A 27,327-nucleotide genomic window follows, 5' to 3' on the forward strand; every position below is an offset into this window, starting at 1 on the left:
TGGAGAGATGACCTGAGTAATAATAAGGTAGTTATAAAAAGCAGAATTTGCTTGGTGCAAGGGTTGTGTTTATATCATTAAAAATAACATTTACCAAGTATGTTGGGCTAAGTGCTTTAAGCACACCTTTGCTTTAAATCCACTCTCCCTTTGCATTTAGTCCTTGCAAGCACCCTATGATGTACTGATCTAGCTGAGTAAAAGCAGGCAAGTTATTTGACTTTCTCTTTAAAGCTTCAGTTTCCTCTTCATCTTTTAGGATAAGATGTATAGAGTGCTTAGTGCAGTAACTAGCACAAAGGAAGCTTAATACCTGTTAGCTGTTATTATTACTGTTTTTAACCTTTAGAAACACAAAGCAACTTGTTCAAGATGATATGCCTTAAAGAGGGCAGAGGTAATACCAGAACTGGTTCTGATCAATACCCTTATAACAGTGGTTAAGGCTACTAAAATCTGACTAATTTACTGAATAATTTGCCTGCTAGCTCTTGCCACAATGCTTTGCTCATTCCAGAATCTCAAATTCCATTTTAATAATAATCAAACAGTGATATATTAAAGAAAAATAAATTTGCTTTAATTCAAAATAATAAACATTCACTATTAAAATTTTTAAAATACAGATAAGCCAAAGAGAGAGAAATAAAAATCACTCATAACCCCACATTCCTAAACAGTCACCCTTTAAAAAACAGAATCACAGAACATACAATTCTGTGAACTGTTTTTCATATTTTGAAATATATTGTGAACATCATTCCATGTTGATAGTCATTGACTGCTTTATTCTTAGTGTCGCCAGAATATTCCATAGTGTGGACCCTTTTGTTGACCATTACATTTTTCCCAATTTTTCCGTAATTCAAAGACTACCAAGTAAACAATGGTAGGGCAAAATCTTTGAACTCAGTAGTGATTATTTCCCTAAAATAAATGTATAAAACTGGTCCTGCTGGATCAAAGGATACGAGCTAGGAGAATTTTGGGTTGGTTTATCTCTGTTTGCTCAGGTACAGAACCCCTTTACTCTATAGCCAAAGGATACTGTTGGGAAACAGCTTGTAAAGCTGACAGAGATTTTCAATTTTACGACTGCATGAAGAATGAATTTACCTAAAACTTGGACTGAAAAAGATTGACAGTGGAAAGTGCATAGTGCTTGGCATATAGTGTCAATTAGTAGCTGTTATAATACAAGCAACATCAAATTTGTTCTATGCTTTCCCAAATCCTGTTACAACGTAAGCCTCCTTTTCAGATTCTTCAGGTTTATGGAATTCTGGATCTCATTCAATTCCTAAAAACAGGGCAAACTTGAGAATGCTAAGAATTGTAAAGTAAAGCAGTAACTTTTACATTTTTTTCTTTTGGGATCTCTTGTTACCCGAGGAGAGTCTTTTCTGGGCTTCAGAACCTTTACCTCTAAAGAGGCACTTGACGACTTAATATTTCTGTTTTAACACATGGTACTAAGCTTACTTTAACCCAGTAATTCCTACTCATAAATGTTTTGTTTCTATTTTTGAATCAAGGTGTGTATATTCTTCAGGCAGCCCTAGGCATTCTCATCAACCCAACTGTGAATTTCTGAACCCCGAAAGAAAGAGGAAGAGTTTTGAAAATGGCGGCGGGGGGGGGGGAAGCTACTTTTTCATGTTTAATGCTCAATCCATTAGCCAGTATCTGACTAATACAGTACCCTATCGTTCACACATCTGGTTTAGGAGACAACAGCGTAACTGAAAGACTCTCATGTCATTCAAGACAATAAACATTTTAACCTGAGATCACAGTACACAAAGGACTTGTCAGTTTGTGGGGCTTGGCTTACTGATGTTAACCACGGCCTACATTTTTCATTTTATTTTAGACAGACGTATTTTAGATACCAAACAGCCAAATACAACTTCAAGGTGTCTATGTTCCTTGCCAGAGACAGGCCACCCCCTTTCCATCAAAGGGTAAGGTTTATTCTAAGCATCCCTGTTTGTTCACAGATGCACAGTTTTTGTCAGTAACATCGATCCAAATGGTGTTGGTGTGCTTGAACTACGAAGAAGCCGTCTCATTCAAAATTTAAGCACAGCACACCGCGCAGTTTAGGAGAAGGACTTACTCGTTCTACTTTTCACGCATAGCCTCGATGCTAAGCGCCCCCAAGGCGCCGGGGCCGAGCCTGACTCACAGGCGTCGGTCCTCTGTCTCGGGTACTGCGCCCCCTGGAGACGGCAGCGGGGAAGCGGGGGCAGCGCTGCGGAGCCGGAGGGCGAGCCCGGTGCGAGGGCAGGGCGACTCGGCCACGTCCTCCGCCCCGCACCACTTGAGACCGCGCGGCCGGGAAGATGCGCCTCCAGAGCCAGGTAGCCGCGCCTCACGGTCGCCACGCGTCCCGCGCCCCGCCCACCCTCTACACCGCGGGGGCAGGCGGCCTCCCGGCCACGTGGCCGCCCCACTCCTCCAGGCGGGGAAGTGCCGGGCCGGAGGCATTCCTCTCCGATCCCGGGTCTCCGCGGCTGCCCTTCCGCCGCCCTGCTGGCGACATGGGCCCTAATGGGGTTCCTGGACACGCCCCACTCATGTCCTTCTTGGGCCGCAGGGAGACAGCCGAAACTTGGGTCGGCGCGCTTCGCCGCCGGTCGCCGCGCCAGACTACCTTCGCGCGGACAAGCCGCGGCCCGCACCCCTCCGCGCCGCGCCTTGTGGAGCCGCGCTCCGGGTTCGCTTTGCAAAAAGAACTGGTGGCGCCAAGAAGTCCGGGCGGCCTCGGTCGAGCAGGGCCCCCAAGGTGCTGGGCGCGGGTGCAGAGCCTCATGGGGCCTTCTGTGTGACTCTCGCTAATTGTCACACCACGGGGCAGATGGTACCCTGCCACGCTTTTTCCCTCATTGTAGCCCCCTGTGGATCTGGGGCTCTGCATGTTTCTAGATGAGATTGAGTGGGTGCTTTAAGTTGCCCTGAAGGAGTGCTCTTGTTTAAAGAGGCTCAGGTGTTGCACAGGGTACACTTGTATGTTTTAGTTGTTGTCTCTGTTTGGCCTGGGGACAGAGAGAGAGAGAGAGAGAGAGAGAGAGAGAGAGAGAGAGAGAGAGAGATTGATTCCCCTCCCACAGAATGTGTTAAGGGGCTTAGGGAGACCATAGCTAAACGGGGAGGAGGAGTGCGTGTTCTAGAAAATAACTACAGTTTTGAGGGTCAAGTGACTCCTGAGTCCCATGTTAGCTGATACCACTCCTGGGTGATAATTCTCTCAGAATCTCCCGTCTAGGGAATTAAATAACCACCTCCACAACACAGTTTGTCTTGAGCCCTTGGGGTCTCTGGATACCTACCTGTGTTCCTTACTTAGCTGCCTCATTTCTGTAGAGCCCCTTGACGAGTCTGTGTCACTTTGTACAACTGCATTTGTATTCCTCGTTTTTCATACTTCATAATACTTGCAAATTGACACTGAACAGGCTTTAACCTCAGTCATTTGTAAGTTTGATGTTTTAAGTGAATGTGAATGGAATTTCATTCATAAGGAAAGTAGTCTGTGTGAAATGTTTTGTAAATGTGAGTGGGTTGAATTTAAAACTGCATAAAATTAATGTAAGAAGGAATCAAAAAGTTTAATCCAGATGTTTGCTTCCCTGCCTCCTTAATAAAATGACAGTGCTTAGGAGGTCTCTGACTTGGGTTCTTTGGTACAGTGGTCTGTAGCACTCAGATTTAGCAAGAGCAAGTTGATGGGTTGTGTTCTTCTGTTCATTTTTTAAAGCAGTAACAGAATCCTTAGGGCCATGTGATCCACCTACTTCCTCCAGAGAGGATTCCCACCTTCTCATTGCTAGAAATACAGGAAGGATTTACATACAGGTTTTCAGTTGAAGAATTTGTAAGTAATCCTCTGTAGTTATCATTAGTATTTATTTGCCTGAAAACCTTTGCCTGCTCCTTAAGATAAAGTAATTGGGTGTGGATCGTAGTAGAAGTGAGGTTGTGAGAGCTGGTGGCTTAGCTAATTCCTTTACTCTGTGTATGTTTTGGGTTAACAGAAAACTCTTTAGCACTTACGTAGAGGGAATCTAGTTTTGCATGAGGAACTCTAATTCAGATATTCTTGATTCACATTTGACCTTCTCGCCTAGTAGCTATGTGATTTTGCATAGCATGGTCTTTTTAATTTGTTTTGTTTTGCTTTTCCACCCATGGATGGGTATAATACCAGCCTCGTAAAATTGCGGTGGAAGTTAATTAGAATGCGATGTATAAATAGTACCTGTCATGTGCACAGTCAGTAAATACTTTTAGGAATAACCAAACAGTAGCTATTGCCATCACATGCTTAGAAATAACTACCCATGGTTGGAGTAGAAGATGGCCTGTAATGGGGTACAAAGGAACTTGCTGAGGTGATTGAAAAATTCTCTATCGCTGTTTTGTTTTGTTTTTGTCTTTTTGAGGCAGGGTTTTACTGCAGTTCAGGCTGGCCTCATACTCACAGCAGTCCTCCTGCTTCAGCCTCCCGAGTGCTGTAATTACAGGTGTGAGCCAACATACCCGGGTCATTTTGTTTTTCTGAGAAAGGACCTCATTACTGTAGTTCAGGCCAGTCTTTTTTTTTAAGAGGGTAAAACTAAACATAACAAAACAGAACAAAGCAAATGAGATGAAAACAATGTAAGTGACACAGATTTCAAAACAAGACAACAGGAGATCTACAGTGGCTACCGTAATATTTCTTGTTTTCTTCTAAATAGGTGTCCATCTCTTCACATACAATAAATTCATACAAAACAAAATAGTATTAAACTGATCAGGACAGAGCTATAAAGGCATTATAGGCCTTCAAAACCAAGCCATAGAAAAATCAACAATGGCTGCCATAATATCTCTTGTTCTCTTCAAAATAGCTCTCCATACTTTCATGCGAGTTGAAATTAAACAATACAAAACAGACTAAAACTACTTGTTTAGGCAGTCTTAAATTTACTATGTAGTCCAGATTGGCCTTGAACTTGGGATCCTTTTGCTTCAGCCTCCTGGGATTATAGGTGCAACCACACGCCTGCTGAAAAATATTGTGTCTTGATTGTGGTGTTGGCTACATGATATACCCGTTTGTCAAAACTCTTCAAACTGAACCATAAGGTCTGTGCATTTGATTGTATGTATATTATGTATCAGTGAACTTTTAATCTTTAAAAAAAATAACTCCCAACTATGTTAAATACACGCCTCCGAGATGCCTAGTTCTGCTTTATCTTAGAGATTCATTTCCAGAGGCTCTTCTGCTTACTAGCATGTTTTTTCATAAATTCATTTTGTGTCAGAGGAAACTTAGAAAATGCTTTGAAGTTTCCAAATTGATGTCCAGAGTGTTGGTCTATGGAGAATGACTTGTGCCAAGATTATATTGAATTTGAGACCTGCACATAGTATTAATAGCTTTAAAAATGGCATTAAAATGTTTTATTTGATGAATTATGCTCATTTGCACAGCATATCTATATAGTAAAGACAATCACTGAAAAATCATCTGAAAGCTACAACCTTTCCTTGCTTTCAGTAAATACAATGTTTGTAGTTGGATGAGATACATAAAGTCTTTTTAGTACAGTTCATATTAAATTGTAATGCATGATAGTTGAGGTTATGAAAATTGGGATATTCATATTCATCCTTATTTGGAAGGTTAAAAATTAACACAAGATTTTAATGTCAATTTACCATAAAGACAATGTGAAAAGCTTTTGAAACAGTGGCAAGCCAGTTATTATTAGTAAAATGTGTTAAAATAAAATCCTATTTATCCACACATAGCAGTCATAAATTTTTTAATGTTAATTGAGAATACAGGCGAAAACTGCCATGAAAGTAAAAATATTTCTGAAAAACAAAAATATATCTGTGAAGACTATATTACCTTGTTTACTCATATATTACCTTGTTTACTCATGGGTGAGGTCCTCAAACCCTCCCTCAAGCCAGTGATTCTTGGTGAAAGCTTAGCTCTGGTACACTTAGTTCCTTAGCTTTTCAGCCTTAAGCAGATGAAAAGACTTGCTAGACAGAAGACACACTAAGTTTTAAGAAAAGTTAGCTGGAAATGAGGCGTAAACAAATTATAAAAATAAGACATGAAAAATCAGTTCCAGTTTTAAGTACAAGCAATAATTTATTAGACTCCTCACTAATTTTGCCTGTTTTCTTGGAAATTTTTATTCTTATTTTTTAAAGGATAAATTATGGTGTGCTCTTTATAATAAGGGATAATATACAATGATATATTTTAGGGAATTTTCCATCTGATATAATTAGAATATAAATGTTGTTTGATTAAAAGGCAAGTGTCAGTTACCTGGAAATTTCTCTTACTACAGAATGTTTTATTGCATAGGTTAGGCAGCCATTGACATTGATGCTAGTGATTTGTGAATGGAAACTAGATTTTGAAAATTATATTCATTGTTTGAGGAATCAATGGACTAGCTTTGCTAGGGCTTTCTAGCAAATACCATAGGGTGGAGTACTTAAATAACAAACTGTTTCACCACTGTTCTGGAGAACAAAAGTTCAAGATCAAAATGTCAACAAATTTTTTTGAGATCTCTTTCCTTGGCTTGTAGTGACCATCTTCTCTGTTTTCCTTCTTCCAGGTCCTAATTTCTTCTTTAAGAGCATCAGTCCTGTTGGATTAGGATACACTTAAGTGTCCTCACTTTACCATAATTACCTGTTTAAAGGCTACATCTCAAAAGTCAATCAGATATTAGGGGTTAGTACTTCACGTGAATTTGTAGAGATATAATTTTCTTATATCACACCACAGTACAAGTATTTAGTAAAGAGCTGTGTTCTCTCAAAATGGTTCGACACATAGCAAATGAAACCATCAGATTTCAATTCTTGTTTTCGAACAATTCAATTTGGATTTAAATGATGTAGCTCACTGTTATAGCGACATACACACATACACATCCTTTTTTGTGTAAAGCTAATTACAGTTGAAGCAGAGTTAGGGTCATTGTTCAAACTGAGTTTAATTTGGAATGAAGTCTACTAACAATCTCATCCTTCATTGGTAGAGAAAGATTGTGGTGCAGCGGATTCCTAATCTTTCTGACTATGTGTCAATAAAGGTAGATGGTTTGAATTTCTGGGAGAAAACCACTTATCCTTTAATGCTTTCATATTTAGTTATCATTTAAACTTATAATTTGACCTTCCAGGTGTCTCTGCAGAAAAACAAATATATCAGTGCTTTGATGCATGTTTTCTACATAGTCAGACCATGAATTTATGGGCCAAGTTTTTGTGTACAAGAAACCTTGATTCACTCAAATCTAAGCCTAGTAGTTTACTCAGGTACTTAAACTGTCCACTTTATGGCTTACATTTCTTACCAGGTTAAAGTTCATCTCTGTTCCACATGTTAATACATCATAATGTGATGTTTTCTCTAAGGAAAATTTGTAAGCCCTCTAAACTTAAGTCATGTAAAAATGTCTTCCAGATCCATTGATGTGTGTTACTACTAGTTTGTTCTCATTTGCACAATCCCTGAACAACTGGAAAAAATGGCTAATGTTTTGTTTTATGAGTGAAACTCATAACCTCACACTTGCCAGGCAGGCTCTGTGCCGCTGAGCCATATCCCTAGCTCTAAAATGGCTAGTGTTGGTATTGCAGTTGCCACAAGTTCCTAGTTACTTCACGAAGTTTTGCATTTTATTAGTATAATGACAGATTTTACAGTTATCTATGGTATGTTAATTGCAAAGTTATTTTCTGTAGTGCCAGCTTGATACTTGATCATATATTTTCTTTAACAAAATTTTGGAACTTTTACATTTAATTATAATGGGGATTAATTCTCACTTATATGAGTTTTCACCTACAAATAAAAATTTTAGAACAAATTACAGTATTTTGAGATGAGTCTGTTAGATTTAAAATATGATGCCAAAGCATCTTTCCTTTTTATTTTTACAATCTACATTGATGAAAAATTGCTAATGTCCTTGAACCTCCTGAAACTATTTCCTGTAACTAACCAGATGACTGATTGTTTGATTAATTCATTGAGTATTTATTGAGTGTCTAATATGGGCCAGGACTACTAAGTTAGTAAGACTCAATTGTTCTTGTCAGCATGGGAGCAAAGGGAGCTAGACATCAAAAATAGCCATGATAAAGGAGCACATTGTACAGTATGTGAGTGTTGTGATGAAGAAAAGAGTGGAATGGGAGAAAGGGGTTAATTAATATTCATTTTGGGTGATTACAGTCTTGAATAGGGTAGGTCTCATTGAGATTAGTGTCTTTTGAATGAAATTTGATGAAGGTAAGGAATTTAGCTATATGGCTTACTGTGTTCAGCACCTAGATGTATTTCATGAATGGAAGGAGGTCATTAAAGCTAAAGAGGAGTGAACAGAAGGAAAAAAATGGTTATAGGGTTTGTATGAACATCGTCTGTCAGTGAGTAGATACATGCCTAGCTATACGCTAAACACCTATTTCTCTGAAAATGCTTGTTAAATGTTTCTTTGACAAAGGAACTGGTGTTTATAAGAACTGGTTCTAAACTATGATAGAAAATGAAATTGATTTCAGAGTTCTGCCTGACCACTGCTACTCCCATTTTGTTAACTTTTCACTAAGACTTAAACCATCTGGTACTGGGAAAGTCCTTTCCTGTTTGATTTTTGTCCTTATGATTTGAAATTTTAACCAGACAGAAAAAAATCCAGTTTGAGAAAAATATTTTGATTTGCAAGTTTGAGATCTGTCAGCCTTAGGAGAATTATACCATAAATATTCTGTCTCTGTCTCTATCTCTGTCTCTGACTCTGTCTCTCTCTCTCTTGCACCACCCTCTTTCCTTTCTTTTCTCCCTCTCCCCATCCCTCTTTCCCTTCCTTTCTTTTTTCTTTTTTTGTAGTACTACAGATTGAATCCAAGGCCTTCTCATTGAACTGCTATATCCACAGCTCTTTTTTAAATTTTTATCTTAAAAGAGGTCTCACTGAGTCACTAAGTTACCCAGACTGTGCTTGAACTTGTGATTCTTCTTCCTCAGCCTCCTAGAAGGCTGAGACTATAGGTATGAGCGACCATGCCCAGTTCACTTTCGTGTAGCACTCTCATCTTAGTTGATGTTTGCTGTATGTCTGTGTGCCCAGTGTCTAATATCCACTTTCTGACTTAAGGATTTATCTAATCCAAATAGCTCATAGATGTAATCATATAATATGTGACCTTTGGGGTCTGGTTTCTTTCACACAGTATGCTTTGGAGGTTCATCCACACTGCAGTATATATCAGAATTTAATTTACCTTTGTGGCTGAATAATATTACATTGTCTGTACATACCATAATTAGTTCATTCATCTGTTGGCAGGCATTTGGGCCACATCCACCTTTTGACTGCTGTGAACAGTGCTATGATGAGCATGTATATATTTGAACTTGAATACTTGTTTTCAGTTCTTTCAGATAAATACTTAGGAATGGTATTATAGGGCCATATGGTAATTCTATATGTAACTTTTAAGGAACTGACAAACTTTTCCACACAGTTGAAACATTTTATATTTCCACTATCAATACATGAAGTTCCAATTTTTCCACGTGTTTATCACTACTTCTTTATATTTGTTTGATTGTTTTTTAAAATATTATTATATCTATCCTAATGGGCATGACTCTTGTATGACACCACTTTGTGAACAGGAAATCACTACATTTTAGTTCATTCTGATCATTTTCTTCATATAGACTGTTATTATTCCATTTCAAAAATCAGGAGGAAAATTAAGCTTTAATTTGGTAGAAATGTTTTAGTATCACTAATCTTTTATAATTATTTTATTGTAAGAATAATCTATGCCTGTTTAACTTATAACCTCCAAAGAGTAAATCACACCCTTACTGGTGAGAGAAATAGTACTTCACAGCACAAGATTGTCCCACAAATACAAAAATCTTTAGAGCTCTGTTCTTCTACCATATATCCCTAAATAATTTAGTAATATGACCTCAAATTGCAATACAGTCTTATAGTGATCCAGTAGGAGAATAACCTGTGCAAAGCTCCAGAGGCCAGGAGCATCATGGATATTTGAAGAGGAACGTGTACTGAAGAAACGTAAGCATGCAATATGTTTCATGCATGCTAGCATGCAGACTTAGGTGCAAGAGATACCCCTGGAAACTTAGGTTGTGTCAGATCAAGGATGGGCTTTTCCTGGATACTGAGAGCAGAAAAAAATAATCTGAAATGAAAGTGTAGAATTTTCTCAAGTGTAGATGTGCTAATTTTTCTGTGGCATCTGTTATAGTTTACATCTAAAATGTCACCCAAAAATCTGGTGCTCAGAGGTTGGGCCTGGTCAAGAGGGAAGGTCACTGGAAGGGGGTACTTTTCCCAGCTCTTCCTTTCTTTGCTGTCTGGCTACCCTGGATTAAGCAGCTTCTTCCCCTGTCCTTCCACCATGCTGTTTCTGCTTTTGAGTCAGACAACTGTGGAGCAAATCATAAGCCAAAATAAACTCCTTTAATTTGCAGGTGTCAAGTATTTCGTCCCAGTGATTAGAAAGGACTGGAAACCAGTTGCTAACATTCTGTACATATTATGCAAGGCTTGGATTTCTTTTTGCTCTTTTTCTCTATCCTGTTTCCTACTCCATAGAACTGGTCTAGATTTATTATCCATTTTCTGAATCTGATGATTGGCATGACCAAGTTTCCAGGATCTGATGACTTTCAGCTCTGTTGACTTTCAGGTATGTTGGGACTCCCAGATGAATCTTTTTTGCCTAAATTCAAGGAATCTGCATGTCTAAACTCACCAGACTGAAAAGAGTCACCCCTGGATATCTTGGAGGTACAATCACCATGACAATCTTACAAGAAAAATTGTACAGCTATGGTAGAAGAAGACTATGTTCCCACAGAGAATCTCCCATCATGAACATCCTTCATATTTTCTTCCCTGTGAAGCTTTGCCAGACATACCTAACCTCATGTTTCTCTCTCTTCTTTGACTTCTGGAATGTGACTGTTTACTCCATTCGTTTGACAATTAGTAATACCCTCTTACATTTTATTTCTTATTTCAGTCATGCATTATTTAATGACAAGCTGTGTTTTGAGCAATGCATTTTTAAGTGGCTTTATCATTGTATGAACATCATCAGATTTCTTCTTTAACAAAACTAAAATGGTGTATGTCAGTCATCAGTGTAGCCTCTAGGTTCAATCAAGAAATGCAGCATACACATGATGTATGAGGCTGCCATGAGTGTGACACAGTATAGTATTTTACAATAAACTTTAATAAGTAGCAGTATATACTAGATTAATGATAAAATAATATGGCAAACATATAAACCAGTAAGACAGTTATAATCAAGTATTATGTAGTGTACATAATAGTATATGTTACTCTTTTATATCACTGGCCTTAAAGCTGTATCACAGCACACACATGGGTGGTGCATTGCACTATCAGTTCATTGTCACTAGGCAACAGAGATTTTTAGGTCCATTACAGTGTCATGAGAGTACCATCATATAGTCAGTCTGTGCATAGAATAGCCAATTTGGGGGAGTGGCTTAGTCTTGCTGGGCCTCACTCTCTACCTCTTCCTCTTTCCTCTATGACTTACGTGATGGTGGAAACCTCAACAGTTATTGTAAGAATTGAATGTGATAACTTACCAACAAATTAAGTCATGATTTTTGTTTGTAGAAGTGGCTTTTTGAATTAGAACAATCAGAAGTATAAGGAAATATTAAGACAGATTATTTGTCCTAGAGAATACTGAGAAAAGTTCTTTATTTGTTGGATTAAGTAAAATATCCTTTTTCTTTGCCTAAGTGCTGTTCTGAAGTTGAATTACCTGATTTCAATTTTGGCCCCATTGTTTGCAAACTGTGTACCTCTGTGCATCTCAATATTTTTAATTATAAAATGGCAATAATCATATCTACCCATAAAGTTATTGTTAGAAGTAAATGAAACGATTGCTGTAAAGTGACTATTAGCACAGTGCCAGACACATGGTGAGGCTCAAGTTAGACTGGATGCTATGGAACTAACCATCTTAAAATGCAATAGTTTAAACAGCAAGTGTTAGTTATTGCTTGTGAATCAGTAAGTCAGCTGGGTGGACCATTTGATCTCTAAGTCAGCTTGATGGCTCACTCCTGCAGTCAGCTCTGAGACTGGTAGGTAGTTTGGTTGAGCTCTCCCACACGTGTAGAGTTTGAAGCTATAGGCTGTTTTTGGATGTCCTTGATTGAGCTCACTGAGCACTTCTTTCCTGCCTCTCTTGCTCCATCATCTTCCCCTCCCTCTTCCCCTTTTTTTTCCTTCTGAAGAACAACCAAAATTTGTTCACAGGATAGCTGGGCAGGTTTCCAAGGGAGGGATGGTGGGAGGGAGGAAGAACTGACATGTGCAATTTCTACATCATCCTGTTGGCTAAAGCCTATGTTTAGGGATGGGGAAATAGATTTTATCTGTATCTATTGTTAGGAAGATGTGCAAAGTCACACTGTAGAGGATATAGCTATACGGAAGTGTACAGATCATCACAAGTTTTCCATTGATTGACTACACCACTTTTCCTTGATATTGCTTCTAGAAATGACAGAAACAAATAGTTGTTTCATGGTTTGCTAGTTACAAAAGACCTTTTCTAAACACTAAGTCTTACAGTGAGAGTATGAGTTAAGTATTTTAGAGGGCCTTTACAATATGCTAAATGATATTGTAGGCACATTTTCCAGCACACATTGATTGCTGACATTTGAGTAGTAAGATTTCGTGATAAGCCTGCTGCTCTCCTGACTCTTCAAAGGGCAGTTATTTAATTTCACGGTTTTGTGTTCTACCTATATGCAGCGACACTGACACCCAGCCTAAACCTTTAAGAGCTTGGTTCTATATCTAACTGCTTCTTGGCCAGCTTCTTATAGTAGTCATATGGCTGCTTCAAACTCAGCATGTCCAGATGTGTGACCAGATATGTTGTTTTAAAATATAATTAGGCTGACACTTTGAAAATCAAAGATGCTATAACAATATAAAATACCCAGAGTGATTGTTTGATTTTGCTGTGACCTTTATGTATGTTCTTTAACCCTTTGAAGTTTTAGAGAAATTGGAAATGGCTTTCTGTAATTAAAATTTTTAGGAAAGTACTCTGGACAAAGACATTACTGATTTGCCTTAATCTTGGATTGGTAGGTAGAGGCCTGAATGTAAATTAGGTAGCCAAGGAGCCTAAGAGATTTCAGAGCTTTTATTTAGGATTTTAGTGGTGCTACTAAATTTAGCATGTCCCATTTTTCCTTTTCCCTCAAACTGTCTCATTGATGTAACATGAAACTAAATAGAACAGTGCCAAACAGCTTGAAAGAGTGAATATCATGTGTTGAAAAGGAATATCACAGTATCACCTGATAAAAATAGCTCATACCCACAGTAAGCAGAGATTGGTGTTTTCTGAAAGACTGCATGTTTTTTAAAGGTAGCCTTTACTAACCCTACCTCCTAAGAAATTGATAGATGCTTGAAAAAGAACTACCAAGCAAAGCAATGATGGATAGGAACAAAGAAAATTTAAGCTTGGTGATCAAGCAATTAGTTTACAAAAAACCAACAGAAATGTGATTGAAATGATCCTTTACCTTTCCATATTACCAATCAAATATATTCATATTTCTGAAGTGGAAATATGTGTATGTGGTGGTGGTACTAGGGTTTGAATCTGTGTCCTTTGCACTGAGCTACATCCCTAACTCTCCTTCTCTCCCTCTTTCTTCTTCTTTTGTTCTATCCTCCCTCCTTCCTAGCGTATTTCCTTCTTTCTTTTTCTTTCTTGATTAGATTTTGAGACAGGGTTTCACTAAGTCATTAAATTGAGGGAAGAAACCATATCATTTATATGTTCAGTAGGCCTTAACAAAGGAACCAACCTCATCATTTGATCAACATACATTAAGCAGGAAATTTTCTAATTTGGGTGTCCAGAGGATACAGATGAAATATAAATGCATCTACAAGAAGTTTCCAACAATGTAGAGGAGACATACTTATGTGTATAAATATATATGTAAATATTACTGTGTTAAAGGCACACATAGAGTCAGAAGAGTATAAAATGATATAGAGACTGCATGTTCTGTCATTATTCTGACGAAAATTGAGTATGTACTGCATGCTGGCACTGTGGGTGATGCTGTTGACTCAGTTTCATTCCAGTAGGGCACATAAGTAACAAACTAATACATTTTATTATCTTTAATTTTTTTTTATTTAAGGAGAAAAGAAAAAAAACAGTGAAAGGGAACAAGTTATACAGATTTACAGAAGAAAAAAAATGAACAGTAGGAAATCACCAGTTAATGGATTACATATTGCCATCTTAGAAATAATTGTTCAAGTCACAAAATTAAAGCTTGTAGAGTGGACATTCCAACAATGATGATACTGCAAACAGTTCTGTTCAATGATCCAATAAAACTCTGTGATATCATTTTCTATCTTATACACTTAAATATACATGCAGTTATATAGTTTAGAGCACTTTCTTTTTCCTCTTTTGTACAATGACTATTACACATTTTGGGTTTCATTGCTCCCACGGTTCTTATTGCTTTTTTGGAAGAGAGTAAAACCAAATGTGACATAACAGAACAGAATCGGTCAAGTCAAAAGGGTGGACATAATAGATAATATAAAAACATAATACAAGGTGATCAACAATGGTTACCATAATGCCTCCCGCTATCTCTAATAGAATTGCCTATATCATTAGTTATAATACAATTGAACAAAACAGTAAAGAACAAAACCAACAAAACCAAAACATTGGAGACATTGTAGGTCTTCAAAAGTAGATGAAAGTCAACGAGAATGGGCGTTATAATGAATCTCATTTTCTTCACAGCTGATGCCTAAACTTTCGAACCCGATACTATCCAGCAAAACAGAATAGGGGAACATCAGTCAAAAACAAGATGGTGAGAGTAATACAGGGCTTCAAATCGAGATAATAGAAAGTCAAAGTGGGTTACTATATTATATCCTGCTATTTTTTCCCTTTAATTAAACAGATAAAAATAAAAAAGTAAATAATGGAGTGGAGATTGAGAAAAAAGAGGGCATAACAGCGAAACAGTGCAGATCAAAACATAACCATTTAAGCAGAATAGTGTTTCACCACCAGATAATTCCGACCCAAAAGTAGTTACCATATTGACTCTTTCCTTGAAGTCCTTGAGTACAACTTCGTATACTGTAGCATTAAGTACATCAAAACAATGTAAAACCATTTGAGAGAATGACAGCATTACAGAGTATTTAGAATCGCCTAACAGAAAATGAACAATGGTTTCTGTATAATCTCCTTGTCTTTAAAAGGTTTTTGCTTATACTATCGTACATAATAAAATCCAATAAGATACAGCCTGTTTAGACCATTGGAGACAGAAGAACAAAAGCTAGATGAGACTTCAAAACAAGATGATACTAAATCAGTATTACCTATTAAGATGTCATTTTCTCCAAAATAGCTGTTCCTATCATCCAATCTTCTCTGCCTCAATTCTGTTGAGCTCTTTTTCTGTCAGTAGCTGTCAGTTTGTCTTCTTCGTTTTGTTCTCTGCTCCATTCGTTGTGGCCTCCCCGCCACTATTTCTGGATTCTTTGTATTTTTCTTTTTTAGAATATCCTGCAATACTCTCTGTAGAGTTGAATTGGTGGTCGCAAACTCTCCCAGTTCCTCTTTATCCTGGAAGCACCTTGTTTTTCCATCAATTTCTAGGGACAGTTGTGCAGGATATCTCAATCTTGGCTGGAGATTATTATCTTTCCAAGCTTGAATTATTTCCCCCCACGCTCTACGTGATTTGATGGTTTGTGCAGAGAAATCTGCTGTAATTCTGATGGGTGTTCCCTTGTAAGTGGTCTGTTTCTTGTCTCTTACAGTTTTTAATATTCTGTTCTTGTATTGAATTTCTGGAATTTTTATTATTATATGCCTGGGTGTTTCTCTGTTAGGGTTGTAGGTAGCTGGGGTCCTGTATGCCTCATACATCTGAGTATCTTTACCTTTTGCTAAATTAGGAAAATTCTCCTGGATTATTTCTGTGAGTAGCTTTTGTAGTTCACTTGTTTGTGTCCCTACTTCTTCTTTTATGTTCTTAATCCTTAAGTTATGGCTCCTCTTATCATCTTCTTGTCTTTGTATTATTGCTGTTTGTTTCTTTGTTATTTTTAAGAAGTTTTTCATTTCATTCTCCCATATTACAAGTCTGCCCTCCAGTTCAGATAGTCTGTCCTTAGTTTCTTTCAAGCTGTTATGCCAGTCTTGGATAGACTTCTTAATTTCTTGATAGTCCCTTTGAACCTGCTTCACGCACTCTATGCTTTCTCTGTTTTCCCCATCAAACAATTCTCCCCTCTTTTTCTGTTCTTCCATTCCACCATCTGTTTTTTCCTGGGTGGTGCTTAGCATTTCTCTAACTATTCTGCATACTTCTAGCTTCAGGTCGTTGATAACTTCATTCCTGAATTGGTCTATGAGGCTCTCTATATGGCGCTTAATGTCTATTGGTGCGGTGTCCGCTATTGCCTGTTTCTCAGAATTGGGGGCCGAGGAGCCTTTCTTGTTGCTGCCTTTTCCCATATTCTCTGTTCCTTATATATATGCAAGCTTACATAGGAGGCCCAGCTTCCCTGCCTGTCAGCCACAGCCTGATCGAATTGCGCTGGCTAGGTGTTCCCGCCCACCGCTGCACACCAGGGAGTTACAGACTAGGCAGCCTACGCGGGAGTCGCCCCTCCGGGCCACCGTCCGGCTCTGGGATCTGGGTTAGGCCCGCCTACCGAGTCCGCCAGCAGCGTCACGCAGGCCAGGCACTTTTCACCAATCCCGTCCAAGAGGGAAATGTGTGGCTGGAGTCGCCACCGCGCCCTCCTCTCACAGGACTGCCCGAGCCCAGAAAGTCCTCCGCTGGAGTCAAACTGTGGTAGAGTGTCAGTTTCTCTCACTCACCTCACAAGTCAGTGTATGCCTCCCTGTCCGTCCTGTTTTCAACTCCGTTCACAGACTCCTGTTCACAGAACTTCTGCGCATCTCTCTCCTTGCCGAGCCGATGTAGAGGCAGCCAGCCGCTGAGCGGCGGGAAACCCAAATCGCGGCTTCCAATGGCGTGGGGTCCAGCCTCCACACCGAGTCTTTTCTGTTCCTATTTTAGCGCCAGGACTGCATTCCAAGTTGGTTTCTCTCGGCCCAGTTCATTCCTGAGTCAGTAGAGCATATCTCTACCGGCTTGTGTCTCCTTAGTCCGCACCATTCCTGACTTCTGAGCCGAGCCTTTCAGAGAGCCTCCAGTAGTTGCTGTTATCTGTCCGCCATGTTCTCCCGGAAGTCCCAAACTAATACATTTTGACATACATCAAGTGCTGTGAAGAATGGAAGGTAGGTTAAGGGGAATAAGCAGAAGAGATTGTTTTAGGTAGGTAATCAGAGATCTGTGGGAATAGAGGTGAAGAAGGGAGGTTGTCCTGAAAGTAAAGACTAGACATAATTAGACATGAGAGAATAAGTGGGGGGATTTGGAGAAGAACAGTCCACTTTGACAATTTGGAAGTAGGTGGTGGGAGAAATAACACACCAGAGGAGTTGATAAACCTCCAATACTAAAGGTCTTAAGACGGAGAAAGCAGGCCTAACCTGAGACCAATGGCTGTTAGTTTCAGAGATGACAGTTTATGTTACGTAGTAACAGAGGGTAGAAGGGCTTCTGGCGCGGTGGCCTGTGCGTTCCAAAGAGACACAGGAATGACGGATGTCTTTGTCATTCCTGTTTCCTATCAGTGTCTTGCATATAGTAGCTGACCAACAGTTGAGTTTTTATTTTCATTTTTGTGAGTTTTGTTTTGTTTTGTTTGAAACAAGACTCAGTTGTGTAATTCAGGTAACCCTTGAACTCACTATGTAGTGTTGGCTGGTCTTGAACTTGCATCCATCCTCCTGCCTCAGCCTCCCAAGTGCTGGCATTACAGGTGAGTGCCACCACACTTAGCAATATGTGGTTGATTTTTAAATTATGTTTCTGAACATCACATGTCTTGGTTATGTGAAATCGATAGGTCCTCCTGCAAATATGCACTTGAATTTAATTGGAGGTCTACAGATAAGTTTTCCTGAAAAGGATGATGTAAGGATGATTTAAATGATTCAATTTCATCCCTGGATGAAATGGATTATTAATAACTCTTCTTTCATCTCATTGGCATAGAATCTGAAAATAATTTTGTTGACCATGGAAGTGTACCTGATTTAAACACAGTGTGGCAATTTAATTTCTATTTATTACACATATCCATGAACATTTATTTATTTATTCATTTTAGTCAATAATTTTCCCCAGAGTTTCACAGACAGTAATCACTGGGGCCTTTTGCCTCTAACTCTATGCTCTTTCCACTCCTCTTCCTGATTTCATTCAGATAAGCTCTATTTATGTATCTTAGTCATATTTCATATTGTTTAGCAGTAGCAGCATTTTACCAGCTAAGAGGACTGCCTGCACTGGATGGATGGAGATCTGGCGATGGTAATGACAGGATACCTCACTATTGACCTCCCTCCCCCATTATTTCTTCTGATTACCAATATCATTTATACACTACCCACACCTCCTCACACTTAGTTTTTCTTGTTGTTTCTAGTAGAATCATGTCTTCCTAAATGGTTTATGTATTCTGATTGAGAGGCTATGTTTTAAAAAAGAAAATTCATTTGGTCTAATACTAGGCATGAATACTCACTCATGAGCTGCTGGTTGATTCAGAAGTGCTCGTGGTAAAAGTTAAGCAAATTAATCATGTCATTAACCTTTATTCCAGGCTACCAGTGTCTGGCCCAGAGTAGTTGTTCAGTTTTTTTTTCACACGTGTGCTTGATTTGCCTACATCCTTAAATGTATCTCTCCTAATTAGTGATGCTGTTTACCTCACCATGGATATGCTGAGTCTGGGGCTTATCTCTGCAGTAGTGATAATAATGACAACAGTTTATTTTTTGGAGTGGGATATTGTACTAAGTACATTACATAAATTCTGTCATCAACCCCTTATAAATACCCTTTGAATGCAGGCACTTTGACTCTAGAGACCACACATCTCACCTTGGTAGTAGATTGCCTTTGTAGTACCTTCTGGTTCTCAGTAATTTGCAGGGAATCAGTCCTTGGGAATTTCTGGTGAAAGTAGGTTGAAGGAATTAATGAAGTATTTGAAACATTCCTAAGTCCTTTTTGTTTTAATGTCAGCTGTTATTAATATCATCTATGAAACTCCATGATTTCTTTTTCCTCTTAGATGGATTTTTCTCAGGACAGAATTATTACAGGGAATAACCAGACATGGCTAAAATTGATGTATTTTCTATCCTTGGATTTTTTAGGCAACAAGATTCTGTGTTTTTCTGAACTCTGTTTCCACCGTTAATGGTGTTGAACATAGAAGGATATGTGGGATGTAAGTAGTGATTACTGCAGTGGAGGGATATCAGTTCATGGTTTCTAATTTACAATACATGCAACAAAACTGCAGAGGCCAAAGCGGGAAGAAGACTGCACTAATCTTCCTAGATCTTTTTTGGATTCTACTTGTTTCATATTGTTCGAGAATGGTCTCTGGAGCATGTGGGTTAGAGGCTTCTCTGTGGAACTCCCTTTGCCATCATGTTCACTTCCCTTCTTAATCAACCTATGCAAGATTGGAGAGTATGAGAACTTCATCATTAAATGGTAGGCTTTTAGAAGGCTAGAGAAAGCTACACAGTCTTTTTAGGTCTCAATTTTTTTCTTCCATAAATACCACATATTCCATAGGGATTGTTGGCAGAATAAAGAAGAACCAGGTTCCTAAATGTGCCTTTTATTATCCAGCATTCTCAATTCACCCTCTTTCAGACCTAATCTGGGATCACCATGATCCCTTGATCACTCCCGTCAGCCTCACTGACTTTCTTGTTCTGGTTCTGGGGTGTCCATCTGGCCCTTAGCACCATCCTGTTCTGCCTGCACCTTCCAAGTACTCATGGTCTTCCTTATCACTTGGCCCAGTCCTTTTCAAACAGCCTACTGTGAAATAGCCCTCCCTCCCTTATTCTCTGTCTTCCTTTCCTGCTATATTTTCCTTATAGTAATTATTATCTAAAATTCTTTAATTTTTATTGCTAGTTTGTTTTCTTCTTTCTTGCAAATAGACTCTGTGAGGGTGGAGCCTTTGCCTATCTCCTTTCCTTGTCCCCTCAGCCCCTGCAGCGTTGTGTGGTACACAGTAAGTACACAAACAGTATTTCTTGTCATGGATATAAGTGTGCCCAGAACTATTCTTTCTGTGAAGAATGGATAGACTTCTTAGTATCAGCTTTAAAACAACTGTGTGCTTCGTCTTCTGTTTTTACTAATTTAACTAATAAAAGTTTACTCGGCAGTTTCAGCACAGATAGTCACATTGAGGTTCACTATGAATAGCTTCCTACTGGATTGGTGTAGCAATTGTCAGGTTTAGGATTCTAGCTGATAAGTGATTTTGAATGAAGCAGATAAGATGGAGTAATAACTGAATCTGTGTAGATCAAGAGAATGCCAGGAGCTTTGAACATGATGGGGACTATAACCAAACTGAACAAACAAGGGACACTCACGGCCTTGTATTTATTTACTGTTGATGTTGACCTTGATCAACTGTTTTTACCTTCTCTGCACTTCAATTATCTTGTCTCCAAAATGAAACCTATAAAAGTAGAAAGACAGGAGGGGTTGCTTCCCACATAAGAGTTGTTGTAAAACTGTTGGAGAGTGTAAGTGATAACAGTTTGTGTTGAGTGGCATTCACATACGTTGACATAAATGCATATAAAGTGTTTGGCACCCAGTAAGTAGTCAACAAATGGTACCTATTACTATTTATATTAACATTATTAAATCTCTTGGAAATGATTTGAAACACTTGAAAAGATTTGGATTTCTTACTAGTGTTAATGATTAGTTTTCCTTGAATTTAAACACAGTTTTTGGATTGTCTTCTGCTCCCTTTTTGCACTTATGTGCATGGGAAGCCTCGGAGTATAGTACTGATTAGGAAACTAGATTCAAATCAGTCAGATATGAATTGAAGCTGTGAAGTGAATGAACAAACGAATCAGTAAATGGCTTGAGGCCCAAATCTAATCTTAGTCCGTGTGAGTTTCAGTTTTCTTTATTGAATCTCTGTCCATACTCTAAAAACAGCACCGTGGAAAAAAATTCCAAGAATAGGAGAAATAAACTCTGGCCTGAATAATGCATAGATGTTTTTGTTCCTCTGTATGAATGAGTCTCCCCCTTCCCTCTTCCGAGCATAGGTATGGGCATGCTGTTTCCATCTAGTCCAATTGGGCCTTCCCACTGTTTCATGAGACAGATACCAAGACCTATCATAGTGACATCATGGTGAGTCCTCTCACCATCATCATCACTAAAGAATGACAAGAAGCCAGAAAAAAATCAAGCTGTGATCAGCTCACTCTCACTCTCTAGTTAGCTCATCAAGAAAGGACACAAATTTTTGTTGTCTCCGTAGTTGAACGCCAGTGTACTTTGAAAGTCTCTCACATTGTAGTTATTGTCCAACTGCTGGAGATAACATAAGTAATAATTCTACTACACAGTTGAATTAATTGCTAAACAGCAGACATGCTAATCTTTTGTTCAAATCCTACAATTCTAGGATATATATATATATATATATATATATATATATATATATATACAATCCCTCACATGAGGAAATTGGGGTCTTGAAAGGTAAATTAACTTTTTCAGTGTACTCCACCTAGAGAGCTGAGAAGTGGAGATGTGAGGGGAAGTCATCTAACTGTAGAGCCTGTTCTGAATCATCATTCTCTAGGTTGTCCATTATCTGTGCCAGATTATTAACTCTGAGGAACAGAACTCTTATTCATCTTTAGGTCCATGCGTAGGGATACACATCCGCTGTACCAGCTCAGTAACCTCTCTGTGGACTTGGCCCTATTGTGTCTCTTGAGTTGTGAGTAGAAGGTGCCTTCACCAGCTTTTGCTCATATGGTGTCCCTCAAGCCTCACAACATGGAGAGTATAAGGTATTGCCACATATCTATCAAGGAAGGAGCATTCTGCCAGTCCCTTATCATAGGTATACCCCCAACTTTCTATTAAACTCAAGGTCCTTAACTTTTTATTTGGCCACTTATGCTCCTCTATATCTTTAAACTTAAGAAACTGGGAAACTTTGTGGATAAAGGAAAGCATATTTGACCAATTTCCCTGTATTAAAAGAAAGCTTACCTTAATTTTGAGGCAAGAAATATTTAAATCTAATACTAGCACAAGTACCCTATTGATTTTTAAAAGCAATATAACAAAACTCTTTGTCCTTTTTGCTAAAAATCATTATTTTTGGATGCTGTGGTCTATAAGATGCTAAATAAGGATTCTAACTAAAATGCTTTGTGAAACCATTTCAATGCAAAATCAATAATACACATAAAATTTATGGAAAATGATTTAAGAATAAAGTAACTACTTACCCTTTAGTAAATACACATATGCACATGAAACATTAACTTTTGGTCATCCACTGGGATTTGAGATGTGGTGGCTTTATAGTTGAGAAAAATATCATAAATCTTATCTAAATATAAAGATGGAGATAACAAATTAGCTAAGCAAGGATATCAAAGTCCCTAAATGCTCAAAAAAGTAGAAGTCTAACATGGGACTCTGGAAATCTTGGAAACTCTAGACTTCCAGGAATGACTCATATAGCTCCAATAACTATAAAAATATCTACAGGCAGCAGTGAACAAGACCACGAAGCTGATGCAAGAAATATAGAGTCACAGTACAGTGAGTAGAGAGAGGTGAGTTAGATTGGTAGCAGTCTAGATACCATACTACGAGAAATTTTCATTAGTTAAGTTCAAGATCAAGGGTCTTGGATCCATACTGTGCTTGTGGCATGGCCCAGATGATTAGACTATGATTCCCTAGCCTGTAGCTGAAGCCAAGTGAAACTCTTGTAGCACTTACAATTTATTTTTGTAATTATTTGTATTTTGTGCTTTCTTACTTGTGAGTTTCTTTGAGCCGCTAATTCTCTGAGAAATTATTTCATCCTTCCTTGTCGCATACACTATAGAGTAAGTACAATAGAAATATGGTCTGAATATATTAAGGATGATTCAAAGAACATTCACAGAAAGATCAGGTTTAAAGATGGTAGTACAAAAATACTGACAGTAACTGCTGCCATTTAACAAGCACCTTGTAGATGCCAATCACTTTGTCCACTTTTCTGATTATGGTCTTTCAGGTCAGTGGTCTTTTGGCAAACATTCACTGGCTTGTTTATTTGGCAGGTATTGTGCTGGCTGAGGAGTTTGTAGGGATGAAGGGGTTTAGTCCTTTACCCCAAAGAGCTCCCATAAAAGATACAGGGTTGTTACTGTACAGTAAGCTCAGTGCTGCAGGTAGCTGTGCAAGTTCATGCAGAATGACCTAATAAGCAGAGGGTGAGAGTGGCATGGTGGATTTAAAAGTCTTAAACATGAAATAGGAATTTCCCATATCAAGACATTAAAGGCAAGGAAGAACTAGTCAGTATAAGTGGAAGGGACAGTAAAAACAGAGGTGGGAAGATGCATGACTATGATGGTTTTATAGAAAATTAATTAAGCAAATATATTGAGCACTTACTGTGTGCTAGGCACTGATACTACAACTATGAGAAAAAATTCATAGAAGTGATAACATAATACAAGTAAGAGGACAAATAATAGTAAAAACAGGAACACTTATCTGCAAATTATATTGTTGTGAAGGAAATTATTATGGTGGTAAGAAAACAGAACACAATTTGTACAGTACTTTGTAACTTATCCAGAATTTCTACAAGCAGGGAAGTATAATGGTTACCTTCTGTATGAATTTGACTGAGACACTGAGTATCCAAATATGAAGCATGTACCAGATGGGAAATACCATGTGTGTAAAGGCCCTGGGGCAGGGCAGAATTTGCATATTTAAGGAACTGGAAGGTCACCCTGGAGACAGGTGGTAACAGATCGTATAAATCTGGGTAAGTAACATTTTAGGGCATTTAGATTCTATTCTTGGTTCAAGGAAAAGCTAGGGAAAGGTAGTAAAGCAGAGGGGAGGCCTGATTTTCCCATCATTTTACAGTGAAAATTTTGAAATCTAAAATGATTAAAGTTAGTTCCTGGCAGGGCCAGTGGTACATACCTGTAATCCCCACTATTCTGGAAACCTAGATAGGTGAATCATTAGTCTGAAGCCAGCCAGGGCAACAAGATCCTCCTTACAAAGAAAAATAAAGCAAGTTCCTATATACCCACCACATAAAATCACTTTCACCTTATTGAGGCAAAGACTTAATTTGTTTTAAAATTATCTGGCCTCTTTTTAGAAGAATCTTGGAAAGGAAGAAGTGGGAGTGCTAGCAATGTAGGTAAAGGAGAATTTGCATATGGAGGCCTGAAAGGCTTCATTGGCGTGGAAGGAACCAGGCCACAGATGTTCTGTCACATGCAAACTCCAGCAGAGTATATGTAGGTAATGGGGAGGAAGTGAAGGATTTTATTGAAGAGTAGTGTGATCAGATTGGAATATCTTGGACCCTTGGAGGTCCTGGAGGGAGTAGTGTGTGGGTAAGATCTAGCTGGGGATATAACTGGGACTGGGAGATGAGTCTGGAACCTTTAGTCCTCTATAAGACAGATGATAAACTGCAATATATTACCAGAAAAGTGAGAATAGAGAGAAAAGATTTGAAAGTCACTCATCGGCCTGACCCATATTAACTACTAATAAAAGTTCAATTAGCAGAACTCAAAATAGTCCTGGAAATGAAAAATGAGATATAACCTGTCCAAGTCATTCGACTTCTCTGAGCCTCAGGTCTGTCTCTGTGAGAGGGAAAGATGAGAATACATTCTGTACTAGTCAGAATTCTCCAGAGAAAAAGAATCAGTAGGTGTGTGTGTGTGTGTGTGTGTGTGTGTGTGTGTGTGTGTGTGTACATAAAAGCAGATACTGAGATTTATTACAAATTGTCATTTCAGTTCACATGCTAGTCAGTTTGAGATCCAGAAGGAGCTAGTTTTAGTTTGAGCACAAGGTCAAGAGAAAACCAGTGTGCCAGGTTGAAGCATCTAGGTAGGAAAAAGCCCCTGTTAATCACAAAAGAGCTGGTTTTTTATTCCATTCAGGTCTTACACTAATTGGCTAAAGCTCACACAAATTGGGGAGGGCAATCTACTTTATTCCATCTTTTGATTCAGGTGTTATTCTTATCCAAAACACCATCCCACCTTCCCAGACACTCCCAGAAGTATTTGGGTACTCAGTCAAATTGATGCAGAAGGTAACCTGTACTTCCCTGCTTGCTGTAGAAATTCTGGATGAGTTACAAAGTGCTGTACAAATGAAAGGGAGTATCACCACGGATGCAAGGAAAAAATTGATTTCTTAATGACAGTAGCTCATTTTTATCTAGTGCTTCCCATGTATCAGTTACCATTCTGTTTTACTTGCCATATCTCATTTAAATTATAGTAAATTTATCCCTCCTTCCTGTCTGCCATGGCTTGAATCTCAACTCTGTTACTGGCTGTTGACACTGGTAGCAAATTACTGACTTTTCTGTCCCACACTTTCCTCTCCTGTGATATAGGGTAATAATTGCAAAGTGCTTAGGACACAACGTGGCATCTGGTATATAGATATATACCGTGTATATGTATGTGTATATGCATGTTGCAGTGGCCAGTGTTAGCAATGTTGATTACACAGAGATCAAACACACATGCCTTCAGGTACCAGTTATATACCATCAGGGTTGAAACAGTCAAGAATGGTCAATAAAGACTAGTAGGGTGAGTGAAGAAGTAAGTAAGATCCTACCAATGGCATAATAATCCAGAATTTATAAATATTGCTTGAGCCACGTAATGCCCTATAATTTTTTTAACCCTGAGTCTGCCATGTATAAGATGTGTAATGAGTATTTTGCAGATAGTCCTCTTAAAAACTGCTCTAACCAGGTGATCCATTTTACAGTTGTCAAAATGAAGCCAAAAAGTACCGGGAAAGCTAAAACTGAACAAATGGAGTGAAGGCCTGATCCCAAAGCCTGTTGTGCTCTTTTGACCTTAACCTTACCCTAGGGTCTCAAGATTCTGCTGTGAGCAGAAGAGCCAACAATCCATCCTACAGGCTATCAGCACTGGACCCTTGTAAATATGTCTGCAGCGGGGGGCAAGGGAACAAACAGGGGAAGGTGCTAAAGTTTCTTGCTGTCTCCCACATCCAAATCCCACATCCAATGACGTCCCTTTCTCTTCTCAGTCTTCGTGCCTATCACCTGTGCCACTATTGGTGGCTATGCAGGTTATGACAGTGTTTATTTTTATATTGCTCAATCATTTGAGCTCAGATGAGTTATGGCCTTCATTTTTACATTTCCCGCTGCTCCAGCACACTAGCATTTATTGGGTTATATCTACCAGAATTAAGAACTACTCATTTTCCATGTCTTATCAAGTAGTGAGCTCTGAGTAATTAAGTTACCATCTAAATTGTTTGGTTTCTCCATCTTTAAAATTAGGAAAATAACTTTCCCAGTTTGGATTCCACTGAAAGCAAATTCTGGAATACGGACTAATGAGTGTTCTTCATAACATCACTAAAGATGAAAAATGGAAGGGAAAGAAAAAACGAGGCTTCAGAACAGTCTCTGTGAAAGCCTCGGAACATACTACAAGGATACGTGAAGCTGAGATAGCCTTCCTGAGTTGTATGGGGTGCCAACATTTTATACCTAGCGTGCACAGGATGTCAGTACCTCAAGAAGGGCATGACCTTGGGAAAGACATCACTCAGGCAGCTCTGCAGAGGACTGACAGTGAAGGGCTGTCTGAAGGACTGAGTGCTTCCACTCTGAAGGACAATGTGGGGACCACATCACACACAGCCTTCATTAAAGCAACAACTTACAGGGTTATTGGAAAGCTGACACAAGTGACCGCACAATATAAAGTACTAAACAGGTGTAAGGATTTAGTTGTTACTACAGTTAATGGTAACATTACAGAGGCTCAGTAAATATTCTTCAACTGAGTTGAATGTATTTTCTTAGAGCAGCTTCTCTATAAGAATCATGAAGTCATTATATACTCTTGTTTTCATTCCTCTCACTTCCCCAA

At 38.6% G+C, this 27,327-nt stretch overlaps 1 protein-coding gene across 1 annotated transcript in view; it reads left to right on the plus strand.

Annotated features, from left to right (window-relative positions):
• Positions 1-2,235: 2,235 nt before the first annotated feature.
• Elavl4 (ELAV like RNA binding protein 4) overlaps positions 2,236-27,327 on the plus strand; it is a 130,792-nt gene continuing 105,700 nt past the window's right edge. Inside the window, exon 1 of the mRNA XM_023562048.2 lies at positions 2,236-2,363. Coding sequence (XP_023417816.1) covers positions 2,346-2,363 — 18 coding nt within the window. The 5' untranslated portion in view covers positions 2,236-2,345. The remainder of the gene's footprint in view (positions 2,364-27,327) is intronic.

Source organism: Cavia porcellus, unplaced genomic scaffold (genome assembly GCF_034190915.1).
Source record: "Cavia porcellus strain 051 isolate PalLab524CR breed Dunkin Hartley unplaced genomic scaffold, mCavPor4.1 scaffold_25, whole genome shotgun sequence".
NCBI lineage: Eukaryota > Metazoa > Chordata > Mammalia > Rodentia > Caviidae > Cavia > Cavia porcellus.